Genomic DNA, 26,808 nt, shown 5'->3' with positions numbered 1-26,808 from the left:
GCACCCTCTACCCACGCGTAATTAACACTGGCGCACGCGCGCGCAGCGAGACTACATCTCCCAGAAAGCTCTGCGCCTGGCACCGCGGCGGACTACATTACCCAGTGACACCTTGCAAAGAGGTGTTGCCCGTCTGTGGCTGTACAACTATTGGCCCAGAGTCTGTGGGAAGCTGCACTCTGATTGGCCCGAGAGCCCGTCAGTTGCTGCCGAGCGCAATTAGTTTTGCTGTGAGACTGCGTGAGGAGGTTGGAAGAGGAGCCCGCGCGGAGTCGGGCCGCGCCCTGCGTGCGGGGTGAGTGACCTCTACCTGCCCGTTCCTCGCCGTTGCGCTCGGGGACGGGTGGGTCGCACACGCACGCCGGCACTCACGGGGGGGGGGGGCAGGGCCTGTACGCGCTCATGTCACGCCCGACCTGAGGCGCATCCTCAGGGAGCAAAAACCTCGCTCACACGCGGGACACCCATACACGTGGGTGCCTGTTTCACGGGCGTCTGCTCGGACTCAGGGAGAGAACGGCCCGAGGCAGAGCTGGACGCCGATGTCCGCACGCGGGGACGTCTGCGGGACCCCCGGCCGCACGCGTGGGCGAACGGGCGCGGGAGCTACCCGCTCACAGCCGGACGCCAGGGCTTCTGCAGGGAAGAGAAGAGGGTGGCGGAGGCCGGCTCGCCCCTCCTGCCGCTCGCTCCAGCGGGCCCCGGCTCCGGGTGCTCTGTTCCGTGTATCGTGCATATAGTTACGGTTCATTTATATTTTGTCTCTTTAGGTAAATCTCAAAGTTTACTGGGACAAGAAGGAAATTCGAACAAGCGGAAAAAGTAAGGTCACTATGGGATTCGATTCAACCAGCCCTTTCATGGGTTTTAGACTTTTACCTTTTTTTTTTTTAAGATTTTATTTATTTATTCATGAAAGACACACACACACACACACACGCAGAGATACAGGCAGAGGGAGATGCAGGCTCCATGCAGGGAGCCCGACGCTGGACTCGATCCCGGGTCCCCAGGATCACGCCCTGGGCTGAAGGCGGCGCCAAACCGCCAGGCCACCCAGGGATCCTTGACTTACCTTTTCTACAAAGCTTACCACATACGGGATCTTGCATGATCCTCTCAGCAGTCTGAGTTAGGCAGGGCAGACCTCATTTCTATTTTACAGAAGAGAGGAGAACCAAGGTTAAATAAGCCTCCCAGGGGGCTAGGAAGAGGCAAAACTTGAACTCAGACTTATTGATCTGAGGTCTTCTGTTATGTCCAGCTATGCAGAGCTGCTTGTTTATGGAGATGACCCATTCCCTCCCTGATGGCAGAGCACTCCCCGGCTCAGAGTGATCTCAGTGGCCCCAGGCCGGGAGACACCGTGCCTCCCAGTCACATGCCCATATTTAAGCTGCTTCTCACAGGTGCCTGGAGAGAAGCAGCTTGAGTTAATGTCAGAAAGTTAATGGGAAAGAGGAAGAAGCTGCCAAGAAATGGGCACATTCCTGGCAGGGGTGGGGAGATTTCATACATGAGAGGTTTTTTTTTTAATTTTTTTTTTAATTTTTTAATTTTTTTTTTAATTTTTATTTATTTATTTATGATAGTCAGAGAGAGAGAGAGAGGCAGAGACACAGGCAGAGGGAGAAGCAGGCTCCATGCACTGGAAGTCCGACGTGGGATTCGATCCCGGGTCTCCAGGATCGCGCCCTGGGCCAAAGGCAGGCGCTAAACCGCTGCGCCACCCAGGGATCCCAGGTTTTTTTTTTTTAATAAGATTTTATTTATTAAGAGAGAGAGAGTGTGCGTGCCAGTGGAAGAGAGAGGGGCAGAGAGAGAGAATCTCAAGCAGACTCCTTCTCTAGCACAAAGCCGGGTGTGGGGCTTGAACTCACCACCCTGAGATCATGACCTGAGCTGAAATCAAGAGTCAGCTGTTCAGCCACCCAGGCGTCCCACCAATAGAATTTTAATAAAATGTTATTTTACTTGTTTTGTTTTTTTTTAAGGATTTATTTATTTATTCATGAGAGATACAGAGAGAGAGAGGCAGAGACAAGCAGAGGGAGAAGCAGGCTCTTCGCAGGAGCCCCACGTGGGACTCGATCCCCAAGGCAGACGCTCAACCGCTGAGCCACCCAGGTGTCCCTAAAATGTTATTTTAGAATACTTTGCTGATGAAGCTACCTTAGGGCCTTGTTAGTTTTAAAGATGGCTTGGAGCACTTTTTGATATTTTCAGGAGAGTGAATTTGGGGTTGAGGGAGTGGTGCAGACAGAGTTCCAGTGGAGAAAAAGTCAGTGACGTGTAGAGCTTGGCCCTGTGTGGGCACTGAGTTTTCCTGTTACTATTGGTATTCAAGAACTAGGTTAATGCTGCTGCCCCTTCTAAAATCATTTTATATTCAGTTTTAGTTGTTTTGAGTCGGGTGGTGCGTAACAAATTCACATGATACGGAATTGTATAAAGAAAAAGGGAGTGGCACCTGGAGTTAAGCATCTGCCTTCAGCTCAGGTCATGATCTCAGGGTCCTGGGGTCGAGCCCCACATCGGACTCCTTGCTCAGTGGAGAGTCTGCTTTTCCCTTTCTCTCTCCCTCCTCCTCTCCCCCTGCTCATGCTCATTCTCTCTCTCTCTCTCTCAAATAGACAAAATCTTAAATAAAAAGAAAAAAGGAAAAGTGTGTTTTCTCTCTTCCATTGCCAACCCTTCCCCCAAAGATAATCTTTTTTTTTTTCCCCCCCAAAGGTAATCTTACCAAACTGTTGTGTGTGTTCATACAGGCTTCTCCCCTATGCTTTCTGCTGCCCTACAGAGTGTATTAGGTCTTACTGTTTTTCACCCGGGCTGCCCCTGGCTCATCCTTTTTAATGGCTGCATAGGATTCCATTGCTTGGATGTGACTTAGTATATTTATCCATCTGTCTATTGGTAAGCACTTGTGTGGTTTTATTTTTAAGATTTTATTTATTTATTCATGAGAGACACAGAGAAAGAGAGAGAGAGAGGGGCAGAGACACAGGCAGAGGGAGAAGCAGACTCCATGCATGGGATTTGATTCTGAGTCTCCAAGATTACACCCTGGGCTGAAGGTGGCGCTAAACCGCTGAGACACCAGGGCTGCCCAGCACTTGTGTTATATCCAGTTTTACAAACAGTGATGTAATGTGTGACATTTTACACACCCGTGCTAATATTTCTCTAGAACAGTAATTCTCAATGCGGAGCAAGTGCTGTGAATGCTAGAGAGGCCATAAGGAAAACGCCTGGGGAGGATGCTCTTTAGCTGAGCCTTGGTGCACAGGAGGAGCTAGCCTGGGGAAGAGGGAATAGGGGGAGTGGGGTATATAGGGTGGGAAATGGGGAGAGCCACTGTGTTTCAGACATGGGGAATACTGGGTGCAGAGGCAAGGTTGGCAGATAGGAACTCAAGCAGTGTTTTCTAGGAACTGGGCCAGAGCAGGGCCCACCCTAGTTGAAGCGGCTGAAGAGAGGTCCAGGGTGAGGTTGAAGAGGTCAACAGGGATCAGGTGGGCTGGGGAGCATCATTACAAAGCATAGCGCAGTGCAGCTCCATTGCCAGAGCTGGGCCTGAGGTGTTCAGACGGTGGGGAAGGAAGGCAAGAGTGCTCAGTAGTCTCTGGGCTCTTCCTCTGGATCTTGTGGGCTTTTCGGAGAATCCCATGGAGCGCTCCCAGAGCCTGAATGTCTGACATCTCCCTCCGTGCTCCGCTGTCGTGGGCTCTGCTCCCACACTGGCCCAGCCTGGGACTTCACCTCAGGCAGGAGTTTGCCATAAAGCCAGGTGTCTTGGAAAGCAAACTGATCTCTGGAACTGAACGATTTCCTACCAAGCCTGTTGCTTTGTTCAGTCAGTGAATCTTAGCACTCACCATGCTGGGCTTTGTTCTCAGCACTGGAAATTTGGGGATGGGCAGATGAGAGCAAGGCCATGTTTTCACAGGTCCGCATCCTAGTGGGGAAAGTGGCAAGAGACAGATAGATGTGCAGAATAAATGTCCAGTATGTCAATGCTATATAAAAGAATAAAGCAGGGCAAGGGGATTAGAGGGGATGTGGGTGCTGTTTTAGAGGACAGTCCAGGAGGGCTGCTCTGAGGAGGTGGCTTGTGAGCAGAGAGACCCTACGAACTTGCTCTGGTGTTTACTCCATGTCTCTTCTTTGCTTTTAGCTGGAAACTGATGGACGTTGTATGGGCCGGAGGCAGGGATGGTCGGCTATGACCCCAAAGCTGATGGCAGGAATATTTCCAGTTTTGAGGTGGCTGTGGCTGGCTCTGTGTCTGGACTTGTCACTCGGGTGATGATCAGCCCCTTGGATGTCATCAAGATACGTTTCCAGGTATCCTTTCCCTTTTTTTCCCATGTAATGGTCTGGATGACAAGTTCTCTCTTTCTTGTCAAAGCAGTTTCTAGAGCTTGGAATTTGGTCAAGGAGAAGCACTTCACTGCCTTTGTTCCATTTTCGAAATCGCTCCTTCTCACACTACCCTTGCCCCTGTTGTCCTGACCTTTTCAATTTTGCTTCCAGCTTCAGATTGAACGCCTGTCTCGCAGTGACCCTGGTGCAAAATACTATGGGATCCTACAGGCCGGGAGACAGATCTTGCAGGAGGAAGGCCCCACAGCATTCTGGAAAGGACATGTCCCAGCCCAGCTTCTCTCTATAGGCTATGGAGCTGTCCAGGTAGGTGGCGGGGGAGAATGAGTCGGCGGTCAGGCCCCTGGGTTCATGTTGCTCAACAGAGGAACACAAGGAAGGTGGGGCCCAAAGGGACCCTGCCTGGGTAGGACAGCAGGAGGCAGTCACCACACCTTCTATTTGTCTTAACCAGGAAACTACCTGGAGTTTGAAGTCTGAAATTGAAGATAGTCAGATCAAGCTGTGCCATGGGCATTCCCTTCCATATATTCCCCCCGTCCTCCACCCACCAAGGGGACTTAGCACCAGCTGGATATCAGGTGTTGCCCCTAGGAGGCTGTTCTGATGCTGTGCCCCCAGTGAGTTTTGGCAAGTGGTGATACCAGTCCTTTCATTATTCAAAATAGCATTTTCACACCTCAACTTCCTTTGAACTTCCCAGCAGCATTGTGAGGAAGGTAGACGTGGTGTTTTGTGGATCACAGAGGAGCAGAGAGCTGTCAAAGCCACACAGCCTGGGTGTGGAGAGGCCGGGTTGAGTGAGAATGCAGGCCTCTTATCTTCTGTTCACACGTTCATGCTGCTCACTACCAGCTGGTTTTGTTTTGTTTAACATTTTATTTATTTATTTACTTATTTATTTGAGAGAGCGCATGTGCACCCAAGCAGGGGCAAGAGCAGAGAGAGAGGGACAAGCAGACTCCCCGCTGAGCATGGAGCCCAACTGGGGGTTCAGTGCCACATCCCCAAGATTGTGACCTGAGCCGAGACTAAGAGTCAGACGCCCAGCTGATTGAGCCACCCAGGCGGCCCAGCACCAGTTGATTTCATGGTGGGTGGTGTGTAGCCGTACACTCTTAGTGGCTAGTAGGACTCAGCCTGTGCTGTGCTCACTGCGAGCCAGGCTCTGCATGAAGCACTTCCGTGCTTCACAGCAGGCCTTTGAGGTCACACCTGTGTTACCAACAGAAGACGAGGCAGAGAGAGCTTAAGTAACGAAGCCAGCCAAAGTCACCAGCGAGAAAGTTGGCCGAATCAGGATTCCCACCTGAACAGCCAGAGTAGCCCCTGTCTGCCTTTCTTGTGGCATCACAGCGATGGCTGAGGTCAGGTACTCATGGGTTGACACTCCCCTGCCATTCTGCCTCTGCGGCTAGCACTCAGATGCTGCAGCATGATGGATACACACAGTAGCGTGCTCTCAGGAGCCTGAGCCATCTTGAGCTGCTTGAGGAAGGTCTCAGCATAAGGGGGCTTATACCATAGAATATGGAATAAGTAGACTTCTGGGAGAATTTCTGCTCCAGGGCAGAGTGTCAAGCAGTGCCACTGCTAGTTGCACTGAAAGGGTACCCACAGAGAATCCAGCAATGGTTTTCCTTTCCCAGTTCTGAGGAAACTCGTTGAGTAGAACTTCTTTTTTTTTTTTTTTTTTTAAGACTTTATTTGAGAAAGAGAGAGTGAGAGGGGGAGAGGGGGAAGCAGACTTACAACTGAGTAGGGAGCCCAATGTGGGACACAGTCCCAGGACCTTGAAATCATGACCTGAGCTGAAGGCAGACACTTCACCGATTGAGCCACCCAGGCACCTCCGTGTAGAACTTTCTGAAATTTCTGGCACAGAGGTGCCTGGGTGGCTCAGTCGGTGAAGCATCCAACTCTTGGTTTCGACTCAGGTCATGATCTCCCAGCTATGGGATCGAGCCCCATATTGGGCTCTGTGTTCTGTGCAGAGTCTGCTTCAGATTCTCTCTCCCCACTCCCTCACTCACGCTCTTGTTCTCCCTCAAATAAATAAAATCTTTTTTTTTTTTTTTTCAAATAAATAAAATCTTAAACCCAAAAACTTTTGGGATGCCTGGTTGGCTTGGTGGCTGACGTCTGCCTTTGGTTCAGATTGTGATCCCAGGGTTCTGGGATCAAGTCCGGAATCAGGCTCCTAGTAGGGAGCCTGCTTCTCCCTCTGCCTGTGTCTCTGCCTCACTTTCTCTGTGTCTGTCATGAATAAATGAGTAAAATCTTAAAAAAACAAAAACAAAAAAAACCTTTGTGATATAAAATTTTTCCCATCTATTTTCCTAACCCTTTCGATATTTGGCTTTATTCAAATAGAATATAAAATCGCATCTGTACTTTGCACAAAATTATATGTTTATTGTGTTTTGTCATTGCTCAAGGAGAGTATTTCCTTACCGTAGAACTGAGCTCCACCTGGGCTGTGGTGTTTTGGGGGCGTATTTCTCAATTACTCTGTCATGTGCTCTTGCAGTTTCTGTCATTTGAACTCCTGACCGAGTTGGTGCACAGAGCCACCAAGTATGATGCCCGTGACTTCTCAGTGCACTTCGTGTGTGGCGGCCTGTCTGCCAGCGCAGCCACCCTTGCTGTGCATCCTGTGGACGTGCTGCGTACTCGCTTTGCAGCTCAGGGTGAGCCCAAGGTGAGTAGCTGTGCCAGAGAGGGGGTGCCCGAATAACAGAAGGTGTTCCAGGAGCTAGGACTCTTTTCTTTAGAGGGAACAAAGTGGGAGAGCCTGGGGGCTTTGCCTCCCCTCTGCTGGTCCATCTGTAAAACCTATAAATGTGCTGAGCACCATGCAAGGTGTTCACAGCCTCATGAGGGAGCCAGAACCTATAGGTGGGAAACAGAACAAATAATGAACAGCAGGCTGGATGGTAGAGGCGTCTGGGAGAATGAAACTTGAGATCATATTTGAGTTATAAGCAGAGTGTTTTTGTTTTCCACAAAGAATGGATAGAGGAAATGGGATAATTGAGTCAGATTCCAGGAAGAATTTACTGAATGAAAGGGAGGGATTAAATCCTGAAATAGACCTCCCCACCATAATCTCTGTTTCCTGGACATATATAAGAATAGCATTGTGTGTATGTGCGTACACATGTGTGTGCTCACCCAATAAAGAATAATTTTTCTGTTTCCTTTCTGCTTTAGGGTATTTTTTTTTGGGAAGCATTTGATGTGTTTTAGAGTAACTATGGTTTCAGTTCAGTTCTGTTGCCTGGGGTGGAGATCCTGGGTTGGTGGAGCCCTTTTGTTGATGACTTTCTTGGTTTAGAAGGGCAAAGTGCCCTGGAACCAGTCTACAAGCAAAGGAATGGGACATGAGAGCTACATCCTTCTGTATGGCACTTAAGTGGGAAATACAGCTTTCTTCTGGTGGAGAAATGAGATGAGGGCCCTAAGCACTGAGCAGAGAGATGGGGAGAGGGAAAGAGTTTGCAGTTGGAGAAGACATAGCCCTCAGCAACGTGGTGGCTGCTGGGATGAAAAAAAAAGATGAGTGGTGGTGCTTCATTGGCTTTTCCATTCTGGGATGCTGGTGTCCTTTTCCATGCCTTCCCAATCTTTAGTAAAAAAAAAAAAAAAAATCTATGAGAAAGTACACCTAAATAGTAGAGCCTTGTATATCCTAAGTACACCTTGTGTATCCATAAGTACACCTAATAGAGCATTGTATATCAATTATACTTCAATAATAATCTTGAAAAAGAGGTCTGTGGGAAGAAAAATGTTTAAGAGAAAAGAGAATAAAGAAGGAAAAAAAAAAGAAAAGAGAATAACATCTCTCTGGCTTAGATGATTGAGATAGAGATTCTAGATTCTGGAATGATCAGGAAATTGTATTGTGTGCCAAAGTGAGTAGTTTAAAAGCTGTAGACCCTCTTCCTTACATAGATCAGTAGTAGCCATGCTGTAAATCCTCAGCTTTTTTTTTTTTTTTTTTTTTTTTAAGATTTTATTTATTTCTTCATGAGAGACACACACAGAGAGGCAGAGACACAGGCAGAGAAAGAATCAGGCTCCATGCAGGGAGCCCGATGTGGGACTCCATCCCAGGTCTCCAGGATCATGCCCTGAAGGCAGCGTTAAATCGCTGAGCCACCTGGGCTGCCCTAAATCCTCACCTTTTAAATGTTTCTTAATCAGGGGTACCTCGGTGGCTCAGTTGGTTGAGCATCCGATTCTTGGTTTAGGCTCAAGTCATGATGTCAGGGTCATGACATCAAGTCTTGCCTTAGGGTTCCTTGCTCAGCATGGAGTCTGCTTGAGATTCTCTCTCTCCTTTTCCCTTTGCCCCTCCCCTGCTCATGTTTGCTCTCACTCTTTCTAAATAAATGAAGTCTTTAAAATGTTTCTTCATCAGTGATCTGTAAGATGTATAAAGGTTAAAAAGACTGGTGGTTCTGCATGAATTACAACAAAGAAACAGCCACCCCCTGATTCCAGTCCCCAGAGGTAACCACTTGTGGCTCTTCCATTATGTACTAACTAATTCTTAGTAACATGTTTATACTACTAGTTCTCTCTCTTTTTCTTTCTAGTTTTTAAATTATAGACATTAGCTATAGATGGCTACTGTGGAAGATGAGCTTTTACCTCTTTTACCATCACCCTTGCATGCTTGTGCTTTCTCTGATTTCAGTATAACTGATTTATAGATTTTGGCTAAATCAGTACTGAGTGTGCTGTTATGATTATGTAAATGTTACTGCTAAGCATTGAAATACATTATAATTACATTTTCTTGTGTATCTTTGTCTTGCCTGAAGTTAGTGATTGCCTTGTATTTTGTTTAGCTTCCTGCATGCTTATCACAAAGTACCCTCAAACAGTCTTAATAGGGTCAGCCTGTGGTCATTAGTCACCCATTATTATGGAGACCCTCCTGGAGCTTTCTGACAGCCTTCACCCTCTGGCTTCATTATGGACTCTTTGCTCCAGGACTATTATCAGCTGTTCTGTTAGGAATTTTCTTGTTGGGTCCCATGTCTTCTCTTTCTTGACTAATCCCTCATTTTGGTAAAGATATACTGGAGATAGAGCTTCTTTAGGGAAGGCTTGATAGAAAATGCCTTTATTTGACCCTACTTACACTTGACTTACAATTTGGGTGTAGAATTCTAGGTAGCTCTCAGTGTTGCCGTAGAGAAGTCCAGAACCACTCCGATTAATGATCCTTTATATGAAACTATCGTCCTTCCTGCCTTGGGAACTTCTAGGATCCCTTCTTGATTTCTGGCATTCTAGAAATTTACCAGTAATATGCACTGGTCCATGTCTCTTTCATTCATTGTGATGGGCACTTCCTGGACTCTTAGATCTAGACATTCCTGTTCTCATGCCTAGAAAATGGTCAAGAATGATTATTCACAATTGCTACTGTCTGTTTTTTTTTTTTTCTTTTTTTTCTTTTTCTTTGTGGAATTCATGTCAGTTGGACATCCTGGGTTGATCCTCTGATTGACTTCTCTTTCCTCTACTATTGTTCAGCTGCCTCTCTGTCCTACTTTCTGGGAGGTTTCCTTGCCTTTATCATTTGGGGCCCTCTATTGAATTTAAAAAATGCTTGTAACATTAGTATGTTAGTTCCTAAGAGCACTTTTTTGGTTTGCTTTCGTTTGTTGAAGCATTACTTACATGGTAAAATTCACTCTTTTTAGTGTACAGCTTTCTCTCTCTCTCTCTCTCTCTCTCTTTTTTTTTTTTTTGTAAGATTTTATGTATTTGAAGGACAGAGTACGAGCAGACCTTGCTGACCTTGGAGCCCGACATAGGGCTCAGTCTCAGGGCCCTGAGATCATGACCTAAGCCCAAATCAGACACTTCACCACCAAATCAGACACTTCAGCCACCCAGGTGCTCCTCTGACTTTTGATGAATGCATACGGTCCCATAACCACTACTATAGTCAAGACATAAAGCAAAAATTCTATCACCTCCAAAATGTCTTGCCTCTCTATAGTTAGTTCCTCTTTATTGACAGCCTCAGTTAACCACTGGTCTGTCTTCTGTCTAAAGTTGTGTGTTTTTCCGAATGTCACATACAGGGAATCACGTCTTGCATAGGTGTTTGAGTAGGTGCCCTTCACTTGGTGTCTCTAGTTGAGATTCATCCATGTTGCTATGTGAGTGGCTGGTTCTTTTTCCTTGCTGCATAGTATTCTATCCTGTGGCCCCCACCATGGTTTATTAGTTGGAAGAGATCAGGGTGGTTCAGTTTTTTTGGTGGTTATAAATAAAACCACTATGAACATTCACCTACAAATGATTGTGTGAACATTTTGTTTCTCTTGGGTGAATACCCAGGGGTGGGATTGTTGAGTTGTATGGTGAAAAAGTTTAGTTTTATGAGGAAAAGCCAGCCCAGTTGCTACTTGGCTATGCCATTTTGCAAACCCACCAACAGTTCCAATGGCACCTATCCTCACCAATACTTAGTATTATCTGTTTTTTATTTTTATTTTGTTCTTATTTATTTACTTGAGAGAGAGAACAAATGAGTGTGCCTGAGCAGGGGGACGGGCAGAAGGAAAGAATCTCATGCAGACTCCCTGCTGAGTGTGGGGCTCAGTCTCACGACCCTTAAGTCTTGCCCTGAGCTGAAACCAAGGGTCAGCACCTAACCAACCCAGGCCCTCCTGTTTATTTTATTTGAAATTTTAGCCACTCTACTAGGTGTGAATAGTGGTATCTCATTGTGGTTTTACCACAGAGTTGTTAAAAAAAAACAAAAACAAAACAAAACAAAAACCTTATTATCTTTTTTTTGAAAATAGAGGTGTTTGGGACACCTGGGTGGCTCAGTGGTTGAGCGTCTGCCTTTGGCTCAGGGTGTGATCCCAGAGTCCCAGGGTCGAATCCCACATCAGGCTTCCTGCATGGAGCCTGCTTCTCCCTCTGCCTGTGTCTCTGCCTCTCTCTCTCTCTCTCTGTCTCATGAATAAATAAATAGAATCTTAAAAATAATTGTTTTTTAAGATTTATTTATTCATGATAGATACAGAGAGAGAAAGAGGCAGAGACACAGGAGGAGAGAGAAGCAGGCTCTATGCCAGGAGCCCGACGCGGGACTCAATCCTGGGACTCCAGGATCGCGCCCTGGGCCAAAGGCAGGCGCCAAACCGCTGAGCCACCCAGGGATCCCTTTAATTTTTTTTTAAGATTTTATTTATCTATTTGACAGAAAGCACCAGCAGGGGGAGCAGCAGAGGGAAGTGGGAGCCTGATGTGGGGCTCGATAGACGCCCCCACCTTTTATCATGGAGGTGTTGCCTTCTCTGTGGCCTCAGCGAATATTGGTTCTAATTTTGTGGTTGGTCTCAGTTTCCTTTGGTTTTCTTCTTCCGTCTATACTGTCTCTTCCCTCCAGATGATTCCTCTGCCCTTCCGCCCCACATGGATCATTTTTGGTCTCCGGGGGTTTTGTGGTTTCTGTTTGTTTTTTAAGTAAATCTCTGCCCCCACCGTGGGGCTCAGACTGGTGATCCTGAGATCAACAAGAGTCACACACACCACTGAGCCAGTGGGTGCCCCTGGGCTCTGTTCTTAGCAGGGCTGTCCTCAGCTGTCTAGTGGCCCTGGGCTGCCAGCCTGGTGTTGCAGGGGACCTGGAGAAGTGCAGTGGGACGTGGTCCTGTGGCAGGCTTGTTGCTCGATGGTCTTCCTCTGAGTCTGGGCGCTCTCATGGAGGTCACCAGGGTGAAATCCTTCGGTGTGGCTGCCTGCACCTGGGAGCTGAGAGGAGAGGAGAGAGCCAGTGCCCCTCCATTAACACCCCAAGTAGCTCCATCAGCTGCCCTGTTGGTGAGGTGCCTCCCTGTGTCCACAGCTGCTCTGGTCCCCTGCAGAGAATAGAAGGGTACTCAGAAAAATCAATGCCCTGTGGTCTTCCCGCCTGGAGATCACCTGTTGACAGCTTACAAAAGGTTAAATATATGCACATGGCAAAAACCCTAAATAGCCTAAAATAATGAGTAAATATCTCGCTTCCCCTGCCTGGCCTTCCCTTCGTGGAGGTAATGCTCACCCTTCCTCATTTCTCGAGTATCCTTGGGTGGGGGGGGGTGATCCCTGCTTAGTTTCCTCCTCCACAAACACTAAACCCACTGCTCAGCCTCTCACTGTGCTCATCACTATATATTTGGGGGATTATTCTCTTTCAGTCATGTTAAGTGGCGTGATCCTGTTTCAGCAGCTGCACCGTGTTCTTGTGAACGGGTGTGCCATCATGATGGGGTGTCACCAGTCACCCAAGGGCAGACATTGCGTCTTTGCTGTTCTGCGGGGAGCTGTGGCAGCTGTCCTTGGGCATAAACTGGTGTGCGCTTGTGTGGACATCTTAGTCTTGTCAATAGCTGGAAAGGGAGTTGCTGGAAAACCCCACCCTTGGGGGTTTTGTCCAGCATTTTCTTTGTCCCCTGGGCAGGAGAAGTAATGCTCCTGGTAGCTGGGATTTTAGCCGAGGGGAGGTGCACATGATGGGTTGTGTCCTAGAGCCAAACCACCACCATGCACTCACTCGAGCTGCATGCCTGCCATCCAGGTGTATAAAACCCTTCGAGAAGCTGTGGTGACCATGTATAGGACCGAAGGCCCCTTGGTTTTCTACAAAGGCTTGAACCCCACCTTGATCGCCATCTTCCCTTATGCCGGATTCCAGTTCTCCTTCTACAGCGCCTTGAAGCACGTGCATGAATGGGTCATTCCCACCGAGGGAGCAAACAGTGGTGAGACAGCCCTCAAACGAGGAGAATCTGGGTCTCCCCTGCCCCCACCCCGACGCCATAGCATCTCTTTCTGAACCATGTAGGGGCTGAGGTCTTCCTGTCAGAGGCTAGGGCCCTGTTCTCCAAACCCTGCTCTGTAGTACAGCCAACCAAACAAATTAAGCCAGCCGCCTGCAGACACTTTCGGCTCTTGCCACCCCAGCAGTGGCACCATCAACGTTTATTCCTGACTACGGTCAGGGTTTTCATTTTTGTCAGAGGGCCCACTTACAGACTGCCTGGTTTGGGTTGTGTGTTTTGGGGGACTGAGGGGGCGGCTGGGCCTCCTGGCCCCTCCCAGGCCTTGCACCAAGTCACACCACGGAGCCTGCAAGCCCCTACTTCCACTCCCGTTTGTCATCCATGCCCAGAGTGGCTCTGTGTGGCTCCCCTCGGAGATTCAGGATACCAGTGGATCTTAGTTTTATGGTGGAGGCTTAGAGCTCTTGACTTTGAACTTATCTTTCCCGATTGCCCTTCTCTCATTTTCCCTCTCAATCCCACTTTGGTTCAGAGAACCTCAAAAACCTGCTCTGTGGCAGTGGAGCTGGAGTCATCAGCAAGACCCTCACGTACCCCCTGGACCTCTTCAAGAAACGGCTGCAGGTTGGAGGGTTTGAGCGGGCCCGAGCCACCTTCGGCCAGGTGAGCCATCCGCCTGCAGAGAGCTCTGAGCCCTGCCTCTCACCTGCCTACTGGGCAGCATTATCCCCCACATCCCGTCCCTGGGGGTCCCCAGACACATGGGAACACCACACACAAAGCCCTGTGCAGTTGGGCACTGTGGGATGATCCAGGTGAAGGAGGGTTCAGTGTTTGCTCTTAAAAAGTGTTCAGTTCAGGGCACCTGGGTGTTCAGTCGGTTAAGCATTCAACTCGATCTCAGCTCAGGTCTTGATCTCAGGGTTGTGAGTTCAAGCCCTGTGTTGGGCTCTGTGTTGGGCTCCACCCTGGGCATGGAGCCTACTTCAATTAAAAAAAAAAAAAAAGTGTTCAGTTTGGGACAAAGAATATCTTCACATAAGAAAGGTCCCTGGGGCTCCTGGGTGGCTCAGTTGGTTGAGTGACGCCTGGTTTTGGGTTGAGTCATATCGGGGTCATGGGTTGAGCCCCATGTTAGGCTTCATGCTTGGCGTGGAGAGTCTGCTTGTCCCCTCGCTCTGTTTCTCCCCTGCTCTCATGCTCTTTTTCAATTACCAATAATCGCGCCTCGGATAAACCTCATTGGCTACGATACTGCCACTGCGCAAAGCTCTTGTGCTCTTTTTCAAATAAATAAAACCTAAAGAAAAGAAAAAGGTCCAAAATACTACAGAACACAGAGACTCCCACTGATGCATGGGGTTTTTTGCTTTATTTTGTAGGGGTTTCTGGAGAGGGGTGGATTAAATCTGAGTAAATTACATTATAAAGGCACTAAAAGGGTTTGTCACTTACAGAAGCCCCAGTTTAGGTGGTTTTGTGATGTTACTAATAGTCATTCTTTAGTCAGTTTGGATTTTGCAAACCGAATTTTCACCTGCTCTTTTGGGGCGCCATCCAGTGGTGGGCTGGGGTGTAGCAAGGGTGAGTAACTGCAGGGCTTTCCTTCTAGAACCTGGGAACCTGGGAAGTCTGGAAGCTGCAGGCCTGATACATACATGACAGGAGAGGAGTGGCTTGGAATGGGAGACGGGAGGGAGGGAGCACCCCGTATTTGGGGAAGAGAGGAATTGAGTTCCTTGTAATATATCTTTGTAGGAAGTTCAGAGAAGTCCCGTAGATAAAAACTAAGACTCACAGGTAGCCCCCCTGCACCACCCACCCAGCCTCCCTGCACCACCCACCCAGAGAACACACAGAACCTTTGGCTGTAGTTTTGTTTCTTTGCATAAACATACACGGGTACTTTGTATCAAATACAGGGTGTATACAAGGTTGTATGCCCTCCTTTTTCCATTTATGAACTTGTCCTGCAGGAATGGTTCAAATTTGCATAGGGAGATTCAGTGAGAGGCCAGGACAGAGGAGAGAGGCCTTGCTCCTAACAGACTGCGTGGCGGGTTTGGTGGGAGGACTGGTGGGGAATGAGGGCAGATTAGGGAGGGAAGTTGAGGCCAAATGGAGCAATGCCCTGAACACCAGGCTACAGAGCTTGGATTTTATTTTATTTTAAAGTCTACATCCAGCATGGGATTTGAACTCCTAACCCTGAGATCAAGAGTCCCATACTCTGGGACTGAGCCAGCCAGGTGCCACTTGATTTGTTATAATGTTATTGTCATCATGGGGGTTAGTGGAGATTTGAAGGTAGCGAGGTTTGAGGGGAGTTGAGATTTGGGGATGTGAGTCTGGCAGCAGCATGTGGCTAACTGAGGACAGACTGGGGCCCAAAGCCAACAGGAGTCCGATCCAGATCTACTGCCCAAGGGGGGACCAGGTGGGATAGGGGAAAGAGTCCTTTTTTAAAAGTTTTTTTATTTCAGGGCACCTGGGTGGCTCAGTGGTTGAGCATCTGCCTTCGTCACAGGTCATGATCTCGGGGTCCTGGGATCGAGTCCCAAACTGGGCTCCCTGCAGGGAGCCTGTTTTTCTCTCTCTGCCTGTGTCTCTGCATCTCTCTGTGTGTCTCTCATGAATAAATAAATAAAATCTTTTAAAAAATTATTTGAGAGAGGAGGAGCAGGGGGAAGGGCAGGGGGAGAAGCAGACACCCTGCTGAGCAGGGAGCCCGATGCGGGGCTCGAACCCAGGACTCTGGGGTCATGACCTGAGCCAAAGGCAGACGCTTCACCAAGCCCCCCAGGTGCCCCAGAAAAAGGTCCTCAGGAGGCCCAGTCAGTAGGAGCTCTGTCCAGTGCTGATTTCCAGGCACCTCACCTGTTAAGTCTGAATTACCAGGCCAGGGATCCCTGGGTGGCGCAGCGGTTTAGCGCCTGCCTTTGGCCCAGGGCACGATCCTGGAGACCCAGGATCGAATCCCACGTCGGGCTCCCTGCATGGAGCCTGCTTCTCCCTCTGCCTATGTCTCTGCCCCCCGCCCCCTGACTATCATAAATAAATTAAAAAAAAAAAAAAAAAGACTTATGAATTACCAGGCCACCTGGAAGAGAAAGGAAAGGTTAACTCCTCTGGCCTTTCAGCATTCATGGCTTTGTCCGGCAGGTGTTCATCGGGAGCTGTGACGTGCCAGGTGTGGGGCTGACCGAAGAGCCAGCGTGTGTGTGTGTGTGTGTGTGTGTGTGTGTGTGTGTGTCTGCTAATCACCTCTTCTGTCCTCTTCCCTGGCAGGTCCGCAGCTATAAGGGCCTCCTGGACTGTGCCCGGCAGGTGCTGAGGGAGGAAGGCCCCAGGGGCTTCTTCAAGGGCCTGTCCCCCAGCCTGCTGAAGGCCGCTCTCGCTACCGGCTTCGTGTTCTTCTGGTATGAGCTCTTCTGTAACCTCTTCCACCACATGAAGAAGGCGGACAGCTAGCCCCGGGGCAGGCAGGGCTGCCTCCAGAAGGAAGGCAGACTTAGAGCTGCTGCCCGCACCCGCTCCCCTCTCCCGGCGCCTGCTCTGCCGTCACTAGAAGGGCAAGGGCTTTCTCGGGGAGAATGCGGGACTCGATCTGTGGGGACGCAGCCACGCCAGTCAGAGGGCGCTGGAGCTGGTTTCTCTGTGAGGCTTGTGCTTGAAGTAGAGGCAGCAGCTGCCACCCTGCACTTCTTAGCCCCTCTGCCCAGACATCTGTCCGGGCTCTGGGGACTTCAGCTGGAGCCTGAGGGTTGGGGTTGGGCCCTTGGTGTGGCCCCGGTCCTCACGTGCGCTCATGGCCCCACCAGCTAATTTAACACACCCGAAGCTACAAGCACCTTCCTTATCTCACTCCATCTTCCCTTCTGCACCACATCCCTCCTCACAAAGTATGCAGGAAGGAACCCTTGCCTTCCTCAGATTCCATTTTTCTAAGCACTTGCATCCCTCACACAGCTTTGCTTCTGGCTCTGGGAGGAAGAACTGGTCACTTGATGCCCAGATCATCCTGTCTATGAAGTCCGGCTCAGGCTGTTCTCCCTCCCCTGGGTGGATGGAGCATAGCTGAGGGCCTCTGGGGAAAACATCCTGGCGGCTGGCAGGAAGTGGGCTGTGCTCATGGGCAGGACCTGTGGGTAAAGGGGGTGGTCTTTTTCACTCCTCTCCCCAGAGTAGGGGCGGGAGCCTTACAGCTGGGTCAGCTGGCATCAGCTGCCCACCCAGGGTCCCCCCTCCTGGGCTCAGCATGGTGCTATGTGTGTCCTCTGTCACCCCAGAGGGGCCCCAGCTCTGAAGCAGCCTTGTGAAGGCGGTGGTAGAAGGAAAGGCCTGGGCAACCAGCCTGCTGAGGGTGGTTGGTGCCAGGAGTGGGGGTTGTCAGCACGGGAACTCACGACAGCTACTCATCTGGGCACAGAGGAGAAACTGCAGTGAGGCGGTGGGGGAGACAGATGTACAGAACACAACCACCACCCTTTCCACCCACTCCGCACCCCCTGGGGAAGCCTGGCCTGCTGGCTTGCTCTACCAGGGGAGCCAGGATGGAGGAGCACCAGAGCCCCCTGCAGGACTTCACCCTCCCCTCCGTGTGGGAGCAGGCCTGTGTGATGTCATAGCCTCTGGCCTGGGGCTTTATGACATGTCTGAGACCCTGAATCCTGAAGCTTCCCTGCTCCTGGCTGCTGATTATGAAGGTCCAGGCTGTGGGTAGGGGGTGCTCCAACACCCACAGGGTTTGGGGCTGCAGGAAAGCAGCTACCAGAATGTATTAAGAAATTCCACTTTGGTGGAATGAAGTAAACTTTATTCTCTGCATGTGCTCGTGTCCACCTCAAGCAGCCCTTTTAACCGCCGTGGACAGGTCTGTGTGATGGGAAGAGGCACTGCTCCTCCAGCCCCTTCTGGTTGCCCTCGTCACCCAGGGCCGACCTCAGGGATGGCCCTCAGCTGCTGGGCCCGCGCCTCTTCCCCAGCCCCAGGCGCAACCGAGCCAGGGCCTGTCCAACTTCACGGTCACTCCCAGCACCTCCCGGCTGGCAGGCTGGCGGGGTGGGATCCTACTTGGGGGCTGGTCCGTTATGTTTTTGTTTTTTATTTTTATTTACTCATGAAAGAGGCAGAGAGAGAAGCAGGCGCCACGCAGGGAGCCCAATTCGGGACCCGATCCCAGGACCCTAAGATCATACCCTGGGCTGAAGGCAGGCGCCCAACCGCTGAGCCACCCGGGCGGCCCTGGTCCGCTGATTTTCAACCTGAGCAGTACGGTTTGTACTTGGAGGAGAGGGTGGGGGGACGATCCAGCCCTTAGGGGTCCCACTGCCTTCTCTCGCGCGGAAGGTGGAAGTGACGGGCCAGCCCTCCTTGTCCTCCCGCCGCCCCGCCCAGTCTCTTTCCATCCTGTTCTAACCTGAGCCCCGGGCGTGGGAGGGGGCCCCGCCGCCGGCGACCGAGGGCTTCCTCTGGGCGGAGGAGCGGGTCCGGCGCGGCGCGGCCGACTCAAGTGAGGACTCGCTGCGGGCGGCGTCGCGGGCCTTCCCGGCGCCCCCCGGACCTCGGGAGCACGCGCGGGGAGGACAGCGTCGCCGGGACTCCGGCAGGGGGCGCTGGCGGGGCGGCCCCGCCCTCCGCGCTGGCCCCGCCCCGCGCCGCGCTCGGAAATGACCTAAGCGGCGGCGAGGCCCCACCGGCCGCCCCAGCCCTGCAGCGCGGCGGACCGGGGGCGCGCACCATGCCCGTCGAGCGGCCTCTGGGCCCGCGGGCGCGGCGCCGGCCCGGCAGGTGGGTCCCGGCGCTCGCACGGCCTCGCCCGCCCGCGGGACCCCGGACGGCTGCGCTGCGCCACCCGGAAGGGGGTTCCGGGCTTGGGGAAGCCGCCCGGCTTTGGAGATGCCCGAGGTCGTCCTTGGACTCGGGGGGAGGCACCGCGTCCGGAGAGGGGACTCCAACGGGGACTGCCTCCGGGAGACGCGTCACCGGCTCCCCTCGTCTTTAGGAGGAAGGCTCCAGGATGGAGCTCCCGAGTGTGGAGTCCTGAGTGGGCAGGGTCGGGTTTCTGCCGCTCGGGAGGCCAGTTTACCCGGTCTGTCCCGGGGAGAAGTTGGCCCGGACCGGAGCGGATCAGCCCCGCACCCGCCCGCACAGGCCAGGCCGAGGGCTGCCGGCCGGGTTTGGGACTGAGGATTCTGACTACAGCCCAGGGATGAGTCGGGGCGGGGCGAGTGGAACCCTGCTGGGATGGACGTGTCCCGAGCCCTCGGCCCTGTCACTCTCTGGAAGTCGCGCTGGGCGAGCAGCTTCCAGGCGGGCTTCCGGAAAGGCAGGGAGCCGTCTGATATGCCCCCTACCAACACCCCCAGCGCAGTGCACCTCCCCCCAGCCTGGGTATCAAGAATAACTCTACCTCCTATGGAAATTGAAGGGTAGGCACGTCCACCTTCACCTCTTGTGTAACCCCAGAAGCTACAGGAGTTCTAAACAGCAGCAGGTGCCTGGCTGGTGCCCAGTCTCCACCAGAAGTCAAGCTTCCTGGGCCCTCAGCCAACCACCCAAGGCAATGGACTGGCCGGGAGCACCTGTCCCGAGCGCTGGCCAGCCCTGGCTAGCCCTGGCCGGGGCCTGCAAGGTAGAAACCAGGCCCTGCGCTGCACACCTGAGGCCTCTCCCTTCCCCTCTCCTTCCCAGGTGCTGTCATTAGTCCCTCCTCTGTAAAGAGCTGTGGGGGCTGGATGGTCATGGGGGAGCCTGGTAGAGAGGAGTATAAAATCCAGTCTTTTGATGCAGAGACTCAGCAGCTGCTGAAGACAGCACTCAAAGGTGAGCATGGGAGCCCTCCTGAGCTGTAGGGATGGGGCCAGTGGGATGGGCCTGGAGGTCTGAGCCTGGGAACATCCAACCCTTTGCTTTCTGAGAACAGGAGTCAGCAAAGTCACTCTTGGACGGCAGGACAAGCTACCCTGAGGCCAGTAATTGAAAGAATGAATCATAGAGTCGCCTCTAGGGCAGCAAAGCCATTTTTTAAGGTTTAAGGACCCATGAAAGGGGGATGGAGCACAGAGAACGGAGTTCTTGTCTCCTAAGCGCTTACATTGGACCTGGCTTCCAAGTTGCCACAGCAGGTGGCCTTGAATGTGCAGAGCTGGCTGACTCGGGACAGAGGATGGAGCACTCTGCTTGGCAGAGGAGAGGCAGTAATTGTCCTGGACCAGTGCCTTCTGCAGCACTCAGAACAGAAGTTTGACTCAGCTAACAATTAGTAATGCCCATCACATGCCAAGCTAAGCCTGCTGGGGAGGCCCTGCCTGGCCCGCTCTTGTTAGGGGTTCATGTGTGTGTGTTGTAAGAACACTTTCTTCTGTGAAATTGCTGTCAAACACATCGTTATTCTGTGCTCCTTCCGCAATCTTAGTGCCAGGGAATGTGTGCCCTAAGAAAACTAGCGTTCTGTGATTAGTCTCCAACAGCGGCATAACCCAGCCACCAGCTGCTCCTGTGTGGTTACTTCTCCTGGTGTTTTCTGGTCTCTTTAAATGTAAGCATATCATGGGGGGTGGCTCCTTTGAAAACATCTCAAACTAGAAGCACGTGGAGACAAATGTAGTAATTCAGCAGCAACTCTAGACTTCCCACCTATCTCTGCCCTAGAGCCAGGTGCTGTGGACTTGGAAAAGGTGGCCAACGTGATCGTGGACCATTCTCTGCAGGACTGCGTGTTCAGCAAAGAAGCAGGACGCATGTGCTATGCCATTATTCAGGTGGGCTGGGACTGCAGAAACGCAGAGACGCTTTGGGAAAGGCTGAAGCAGAGGGCAGGTCTGGCTGCTGGCAGGACAGGAGCAAACGGCTTCCCTGAGAGGTGGAGTCAGACAAGAGGGTCCTCAGCCACTGAAGCTGGGAGGGGGGCCCACCATGGCACCGCCTCCGGCTCACCCTCCTTTCCCTGGCTCACAGGCTGAGAGCAAGCAAGCAGGCCAGAGTGTCTTCCGACGGGGACTCCTCAACCGGCTGCAGCAGGAGTACCAGGCTCGGGAGCAGCTGCGAGCCCGGTCCCTGCAGGGCTGGGTCTGCTATGTCACCTTTATCTGCAACATCTTTGACTACCTGAGGGTGAGGCCCTGGTAGCCACCCTGTGCAGCAGAGACAGCCTATCTCCTTCAGCCACTAAGCCAGGGCTCTGCACACCCCCTGCTCTCCCCCTACAGGTGAACAACATGCCCATGATGGCCCTGGTGAACCCTGTGTACGACTGCCTCTTCCGGCTGGCCCAGCCCGACAGTCTGAGCAAGGAGGAGGAGGTGGGTGATCCGGGTTGACAGCTGTGGAGGGGCAAGCCCTGGCTCGGCTCAGAATACCAGCCCACTGTCTGTGGAGGCATCCGAGAGCACCAACTTCCTAAGGCAGGAGCCTGGTGGGGATATTCAAGGCCTGTCTCAGTTCCAGGACAAGCTGCCAGACCTGGAATTTATCCAGAACAGAGAGCAGGCCAAACCTTCAGGCTCAGACGCTTTCTTCCCAGTAGGAAAGCCATCCTGTGATCGGAATCCAGCTGTGGATACAGATGGCCCAGAAAGGCAGTCTGGCAGGGCCGGGGAGGGGCAGAAAGCCTGGGTTAAGTGGCAGCTTAGAGACAGGCCTGGCATCCAGTCCAGCCCAGGAGAGCTCACGGGAGTCCTGAACTTGTCTCCATTAATGGAAGATGTGGCTAACACCCACCAGGTGGTGTGAGCATGACCAGGGAAGGCGTAGGGGGCCTGCGCGCAGCAGCTGTGATGGGCTAGCACCACCCTGGGGATCACATCTCCCGCCCCCTGCAGGTGGACTGCCTGGTGCTGCAGCTGCACCGGGTAGGGGAGCAGCTGGAGAAGATGAACCGACAGCGCATGGATGAGCTCTTTGTCCTGATCCGGGACGGCTTCCTGCTCCCCAGCGGCCTCAGCTCCCTGGCCCAGCTGCTGCTGCTTGAAATCATCGAATTTCGGGCAGCTGGCTGGAAGACGACCCCGGCTGCCCACAAGTATTACTACAGTGAGGTCTCCGACTAGGCCTCCAGCTCAGGCTGCCTCACCAGCAGCACAGGCCTCTCACCTACCCAACTCCCTGACTCTCCCAAAGACTGTCCCTTGCAGACCTTCAGTGGCTCCTGAGAAGTTCCTCACTTACATGGTGGTCCTGCCCTGAGCACCTTCTCTCCTGGATTCAGGGACTGGGGAAGACACCACACAGACCTGCCCTCACCATCCCATCAACCTCTACCCCATCACCTCCAGCCTGGGCCATGCAGAGAAAGGCAGCTTCTAACACCCACTGCACTGTGTAACCACCAGTGCAAGAGCCAGCTTGGTGCCTCAGCTTCCCCATTTGTAAAATGGGGACCCAGAGCTACTGGTGGGATATTTTGGGATATTGAGGGGCAGAGCACAAGTCACCCCAGAAGCTGCTTTTTATACATTTTGTACAAGGACCACTTTGGAAACGAATGTATTTCCAGTCAATTTTAGTAAATGGCAGTTTCCATATCACATGCTACACCAGTTCAGGGCGAGAATTTTCTAATAAATCGTTTCTAATATTAAAACTGCTTCCTTTCCTATTATTCCAAGTTCTACCCTGAATTGAGAGAGAAGCTGGATAGGCCCTAAGTTCCTGGGGGAAATCCAGATCGATGTCTCCTCTTTGTGAGGAGATAGAGCAGGAAAGGCACGTCCAGCCCCCCAAACAAAGGACTAACAGGCATAAATACATTATTCCACCCTTAGGCTGGCCTGCCCTTAAAAAGGAACTACTTAGCCAGCAGGTGATTTTCACTGGGATAGTGGCTCCCATTATTTCTTGCAGTGGAGCACCTCTACCACCAGCGGTAGTGAGCCAGGGCACGGTTGGCCTCAGCCATCTTGTGCATGTCATGCTTCTTCTTGATCACAGGGCCCTGGTTGTGAAAAGCCTCCAGCAGCTCGTGTGACAACTTCTCCGGCATCAGCATCCGCCGGTGCTTCTTCTCCCTGCACTCCTTAATCATCCACTTCATGGCCAAGAAGCGACGACGCCGATCAGCAAGTGGCACAGGGACCTGGACAAGACCTGGGCAAGTTAGTCCAACAATTTGTCAGGGCTGCAGCCTCCCTCCTCCTTGAGCTCTAAGGAGTAGCCACAGGTTCCCTCTGAGCTAGCACTGACAATGCTCCTGAGGAGAGGGGCTTGGCTTCTCCTTTGTGAGTCCCCCTTACTCCCGGCAGATCTCAGTGCAACAGACATAGAGGCATTCATTGCACAGATGCTCATTAAGCAAAGACCTTGCTCACCTCTAAATGAAAGCTCACCTAGGTTGATATGAACATCAACTGGGAAAAGCCCCATCAAATTGGGGTGACTTAGCCAACTCAGATCAGGGGTGCCTAAAAACAAGACGCTCTTGTCAGTAAGTGTTTGCTAGACCACTACCATGCCAGACCCTAGGGACACAGATGTTAATGAGGGTCTCCACGCTACATTAAAAAAGCAGATTAGAACACCCACTTGTAACACTGACACAGAAGTAAAAGCTGTGATAGAGCCTCATTCAATCTAAGAAATGGTGTCAAAACATGAGTCATGGGTCAAGCTCTAGACGTGGGTGTATAAAGACAAGTTCTACACATAGTCCTTCAGAAGAAGCTGACAATTTACAACACAGCACAGTGGACAGAACCGGGGTGGGGGGGTGGGGGCATCCAGAAAAGGTAATCTGGATACTTCTTTGCTCTTTTCTATCCTCTGCCTGTTGAGTTCTACACTAGGACTCAGGTGAGCAGACTGTGACAGAACCTGGTCCCTATAAAATTCAATCTTGACCCAACTCTGGGCCCTCCCACTCCCAAGCATTCCCCAGCCCACCCCTACCATCTTGTCTCATGGGTGGGCAGCCCTGCTTCCAGCCCTGACTGCTCACCTGATAAAAATGGCCCCCTCTGAGGATGGGTACCAGCCCTATCACGGGTTCACAGTTTTGCAGTGCTTGGTGGAAGATGACATAGGGGTTGCGTTCGATGGTGGCCTGTTCCTCTGCAGAAGCAGCATGGTACTTCTCAAACTGCTTCCTTTTCACAGCTTCAAGAGTCTGCAGAGAGAAATATTGGAAGATGCTGCCCCAGACTCCCTGAAAGGTTTATCCAGCTGAGCTAGTACCTTGCCTTCTACTCCTATCATCCTGTTCTTCTACAAGAGTGAGGCTCCTCTCTCAGCACTTCTAAGGCAGAGTTCTTTTTTTTTTTTTTAAGATGTTTATTTATTTATTCATAGAGACAGAGAGAGAGAGAGGCAGAGACACAGGCAGAGGGAGAAGCAGGCTCCATGCAGGGAGCCTGATGTGGGACTCGATCCAGGGTCTCCAGGATCACACCCCGGGCTTCAGGCGGCACCGGGGCTGCCCCTAAGGCAGAGTTCTTAAGTGCCTCCCTCTTTCCTGGAAGAGGACGAGAGCAGTAGGCTGAGATTTGTGTTTGGGGGAGTGAATGGTGGTTCCTGACTCCTGAAGGACTTCACTGAAGCCACCACCTCCACACATACATACATACATACTAGGGTCTTTTTCTTTTTTTTTTTTTTTTTTAAGTAGGCTCCACACCCAGCATGAAGCCTCATGCGGGACTCAAACTCACGACTCTGAGATCAAAACCTGGGCTGAGATCCAAAGTCAGATGCTTAACCAACTGTGCCACCTGGGCACCCCATACAGGGACGGTAATTCTAATGGCAGATACGTGAAGTTTTTTTTTTTTTTCCAAAATTTCATTTATTCATGAGAGACACAGAAAGAGAGGCAGAGACACAGGCAGAGGGAGAAGCAGGCTCCCTGTGGAGATCCTGATACGGACTCGATCCCAGGACCATGACCTGAGCCAAAGACAGACACTCAACCTCTGAGCCACCCAAGTGCCCCTGAACCTGTTCTTTTTTATGCTAAGCTGAAAGAGCCGAGTACAAAGCTATAAGCATGGAGACCGGAGAGACGTGCTGTTTACCTGCATCATGAGGGATCTGGCCAGTACTTTGTTTCCTCCTTTCATCATCATGTTGGTGAATTTACTTCAAGAAGAAAAACAAAATGTTTAGGTTTCCCAGGCTGTATCACAGAATCCTTACTGCAGGCCCTCCCTGGTATAGTCCTAGTCCGAGGAACAAAAGTGTTTGCTTCCATCTAACCTGATCACGGGGTCTTCAAACACAGAGCTTGTTTTCGCTGCTGGAGCAGCTTTGATAAGCTGAGTCTTCCTGAGTTCCTGTTCATACTTCTCTTCCTCCGTCAACTCTGCCAACGGCTTACGGTAATACTCCTTGTCAATCCGTGGATCCTTGTATTTGGGACCATAGCGGCTCCACCTCACCTGGGTTAGCCTGAGGAGGAAGAGGAAAAGGTCGCCAAAAGGTGACTCCACACGCGGAAAGACTTGACTTAACAATGGGCGTGTTTGCCAACCCGCCGACGAGGGAGAGAGGCAGAGACCGCTAGGCAAACCTGAACGTAACCATTCTGGCTCTTGTCCTAAGAGGTGGGTGGGCCTCTCCCCCAAAACACCGGGAAAGCCGCCTCGTCAAGTTCCCACGGTCAGGCGAGGTTCCTGAACCTCAGGACAGGCGCCCCGCCTAAGCATCTCCGCCTCCCCCGGCCCCACCCGCAGCTCTGAACTCTTTAGTAAGACCGCGCTTTCAGCTTCGACTCAGAACACTGTCGGGCGCGGGACAGTCCCTAAGCCCCGTCGGGCGGGGGACAGACAATCTTTGGCCCAAAGTCACGCAGCCAATTCAGAGGTTTGGGCCGAGGTATCCTAGCCCCCGAGCTCTCTGCAGGCTCCCGCCGGCCTGCCCGTGGCCCTTTCCTTCCCTGCAGGTCTCTCCGTGAAGTCCCAGGCGGCACCCCAGCTTCCTGCCGTCCTCTCACCCTGGTAGCCGCCGGACAGCACTCCGCAGGCTCAGCGCCAGGATCGGCCACCCTCCCGCAGCCTTCACCGCGGGGGCCGCCATCTTGGCTGGCCACGAGGACCCCGCGTAGGCTGCCCCTGGCGTGCCTGAGCGAGTAGACGGGAGACGGGGAAAAGGCTCCGCAGGGTCCTGAACCTGTACGTCACTCCATTAATCCGGGCGTTGAGAGTCTCTCACTCCGAGGTCCACAGGCAAGAGCCAGAAGGAAACATTCGACGTCTCCTTATCCGCCGCAGCCCGACGTGACCCTCTGCAGCGGGGCTCTCTCCTCTCAGGCCCCCATGCAGGCCCCGCCCCGGCTCGACGCTTGCAGGCTCTCGCGAGGTTTGAGGCCGCTGGGCCGGCCCGGGCGGCTGCAATATGGCGGAGGCGGAAGGGGAGAGCCTGGAGTCCTGGCTGAGTGAGTAGCCGCGGCCGCTTCTGCCTGCCCTCGAGCCCCCTCTCCGCCCCACTCCGCCCCCCTCCGCTCCCAGGGGTCTGCGGCCGCGTCGCCTGGCAGCTCGCGCCTGGGCTCGCCCTTGCCGCGAGCATTCCGCGATCACGCCCCTTCCCCAGCAGGGCGCCTCCTCCCGCTCCTGCGCGCGGCGGCGTCTGCTCGGGTCCGCTCCCGGCCCCGCGGGCTCCGGGGACGCGGCAGCCCAGTGCTTCC

At 52.2% G+C, this 26,808-nt stretch overlaps 4 protein-coding genes, 1 long non-coding RNA gene and 1 pseudogene across 13 annotated transcripts in view; 3 read left to right on the top strand and 3 right to left on the bottom strand.

Annotated features, from left to right (window-relative positions):
• The first annotated feature begins 160 nt into the window (after positions 1 to 160).
• On the top strand, positions 161 to 18,023 carry SLC25A19 (solute carrier family 25 member 19). Of its 5 annotated transcripts, none has more exons than XM_077854193.1 (9): positions 161 to 295; positions 771 to 822; positions 2,769 to 2,916; positions 4,178 to 4,347; positions 4,537 to 4,692; positions 6,917 to 7,087; positions 12,992 to 13,175; positions 13,729 to 13,859; positions 16,485 to 18,023. In XM_077854193.1, exons 4-9 carry the CDS (start codon positions 4,216 to 4,218, stop codon positions 16,665 to 16,667), a joined length of 957 nt encoding a protein of 318 aa, XP_077710319.1. In that variant the 5' UTR covers positions 161 to 295; positions 771 to 822; positions 2,769 to 2,916; positions 4,178 to 4,215; the 3' UTR covers positions 16,668 to 18,023. The 5 variants fall into 5 exon arrangements, with proteins under 5 accessions (XP_077710319.1, XP_077710320.1, XP_077710322.1 ...); XM_077854194.1 differs by lacking the exon at positions 2,769 to 2,916 and adding an exon at positions 2,634 to 2,705; XM_077854196.1 differs by lacking the exon at positions 2,769 to 2,916 and having other exon boundaries at positions 771 to 827.
• Positions 11,594 to 18,781, bottom strand: LOC144287013 (uncharacterized). Its single transcript, XR_013354938.1, has 2 exons — positions 16,289 to 18,781; positions 11,594 to 12,290 (listed from the first exon to the last, which is right to left on the bottom strand). It is a non-coding gene; the product is annotated as an uncharacterized LOC144287013 (long non-coding RNA).
• Positions 14,398 to 14,468, bottom strand: LOC144287377 (U4 spliceosomal RNA; annotated as a pseudogene).
• MIF4GD (MIF4G domain containing) lies at positions 16,777 to 23,274 on the top strand. 3 transcript variants are annotated; one of them, XM_077854200.1, is made up of 7 exons: positions 16,777 to 18,069; positions 18,323 to 18,467; positions 19,890 to 20,021; positions 20,850 to 20,959; positions 21,156 to 21,311; positions 21,407 to 21,499; positions 22,019 to 23,274. In XM_077854200.1, the coding sequence occupies exons 3-7, from the start codon at positions 19,934 to 19,936 to the stop codon at positions 22,244 to 22,246; spliced, it is 675 nt and encodes a 224-aa protein (XP_077710326.1). In that variant the 5' UTR covers positions 16,777 to 18,069; positions 18,323 to 18,467; positions 19,890 to 19,933; the 3' UTR covers positions 22,247 to 23,274. The 3 variants fall into 3 exon arrangements, with proteins under 3 accessions (XP_077710326.1, XP_077710325.1, XP_077710327.1); XM_077854199.1 differs by having other exon boundaries at positions 18,323 to 18,472; XM_077854201.1 differs by lacking the exons at positions 16,777 to 18,069; positions 18,323 to 18,467 and adding an exon at positions 18,861 to 18,986.
• Positions 22,682 to 26,466, bottom strand: MRPS7 (mitochondrial ribosomal protein S7). Its single transcript, XM_077854198.1, has 5 exons — positions 26,119 to 26,466; positions 25,383 to 25,574; positions 25,202 to 25,265; positions 24,130 to 24,297; positions 22,682 to 23,271 (listed from the first exon to the last, which is right to left on the bottom strand). Exons 1-5 carry the CDS (start codon positions 26,199 to 26,201, stop codon positions 23,050 to 23,052), a joined length of 729 nt encoding a protein of 242 aa, XP_077710324.1. The 5' UTR covers positions 26,202 to 26,466; the 3' UTR covers positions 22,682 to 23,049.
• Positions 25,899 to 26,808, top strand: part of GGA3 (golgi associated, gamma adaptin ear containing, ARF binding protein 3) — a 16,036-nt gene continuing 15,126 nt past the window's right edge. Inside the window, exon 1 of one of the 3 annotated variants that reach the window (XR_013354936.1) lies at positions 25,899 to 26,559. Coding sequence is in view for 1 of the 3 variants with exons in the window: in XM_077854184.1 (XP_077710310.1) it covers positions 26,520 to 26,559 (40 nt within the window). In the remaining 2 variants the exon portion in view is untranslated. The remainder of the gene's footprint in view (positions 26,560 to 26,808) is intronic. The other 2 variants (XM_077854184.1, XM_077854186.1) reach the window with 2 other exon arrangements.

The sequence above is a fragment of the Canis aureus genome, chromosome 16 (assembly GCF_053574225.1).
Source record: "Canis aureus isolate CA01 chromosome 16, VMU_Caureus_v.1.0, whole genome shotgun sequence".
NCBI lineage: Eukaryota > Metazoa > Chordata > Mammalia > Carnivora > Canidae > Canis > Canis aureus.
Note: the sequence above shows the minus strand (reverse complement) of the source record. Positions and strands in the feature narration are given on the sequence as shown.

Bases quoted from the DNA above. Each gene is read 5' to 3' on its own strand.
- MRPS7 (XM_077854198.1), bottom strand. From the start codon at position 26,201: ATGGCGGCCCCCGCGGTGAAGGCTGCGGGAGGGTGGCCGATCCTGGCG. The intron at 25,575-26,118 runs GTGAGAGGACGG...CTTCCTCCTCAG, and splicing joins GCTGTCCGGCGGCTACCAGG to GCTAACCCAGGTGAGGTGGA. The intron at 24,298-25,201 runs GTAAACAGCACG...TTCTCTCTGCAG, and splicing joins CCAGATCCCTCATGATGCAG to ACTCTTGAAGCTGTGAAAAG.
- SLC25A19 (XM_077854193.1), top strand. From the start codon at position 4,216: ATGGTCGGCTATGACCCCAAAGCTGATGGCAGGAATATTTCCAGTTTT. The intron at 4,348-4,536 runs GTATCCTTTCCC...TTTTGCTTCCAG, and splicing joins TCATCAAGATACGTTTCCAG to CTTCAGATTGAACGCCTGTC. The intron at 4,693-6,916 runs GTAGGTGGCGGG...GTGCTCTTGCAG, and splicing joins TAGGCTATGGAGCTGTCCAG to TTTCTGTCATTTGAACTCCT.
- MIF4GD (XM_077854200.1), top strand. From the start codon at position 19,934: ATGGTCATGGGGGAGCCTGGTAGAGAGGAGTATAAAATCCAGTCTTTT. The intron at 20,022-20,849 runs GTGAGCATGGGA...TCTCTGCCCTAG, and splicing joins GCTGAAGACAGCACTCAAAG to AGCCAGGTGCTGTGGACTTG. The intron at 21,500-22,018 runs GTGGGTGATCCG...CGCCCCCTGCAG, and splicing joins GTCTGAGCAAGGAGGAGGAG to GTGGACTGCCTGGTGCTGCA.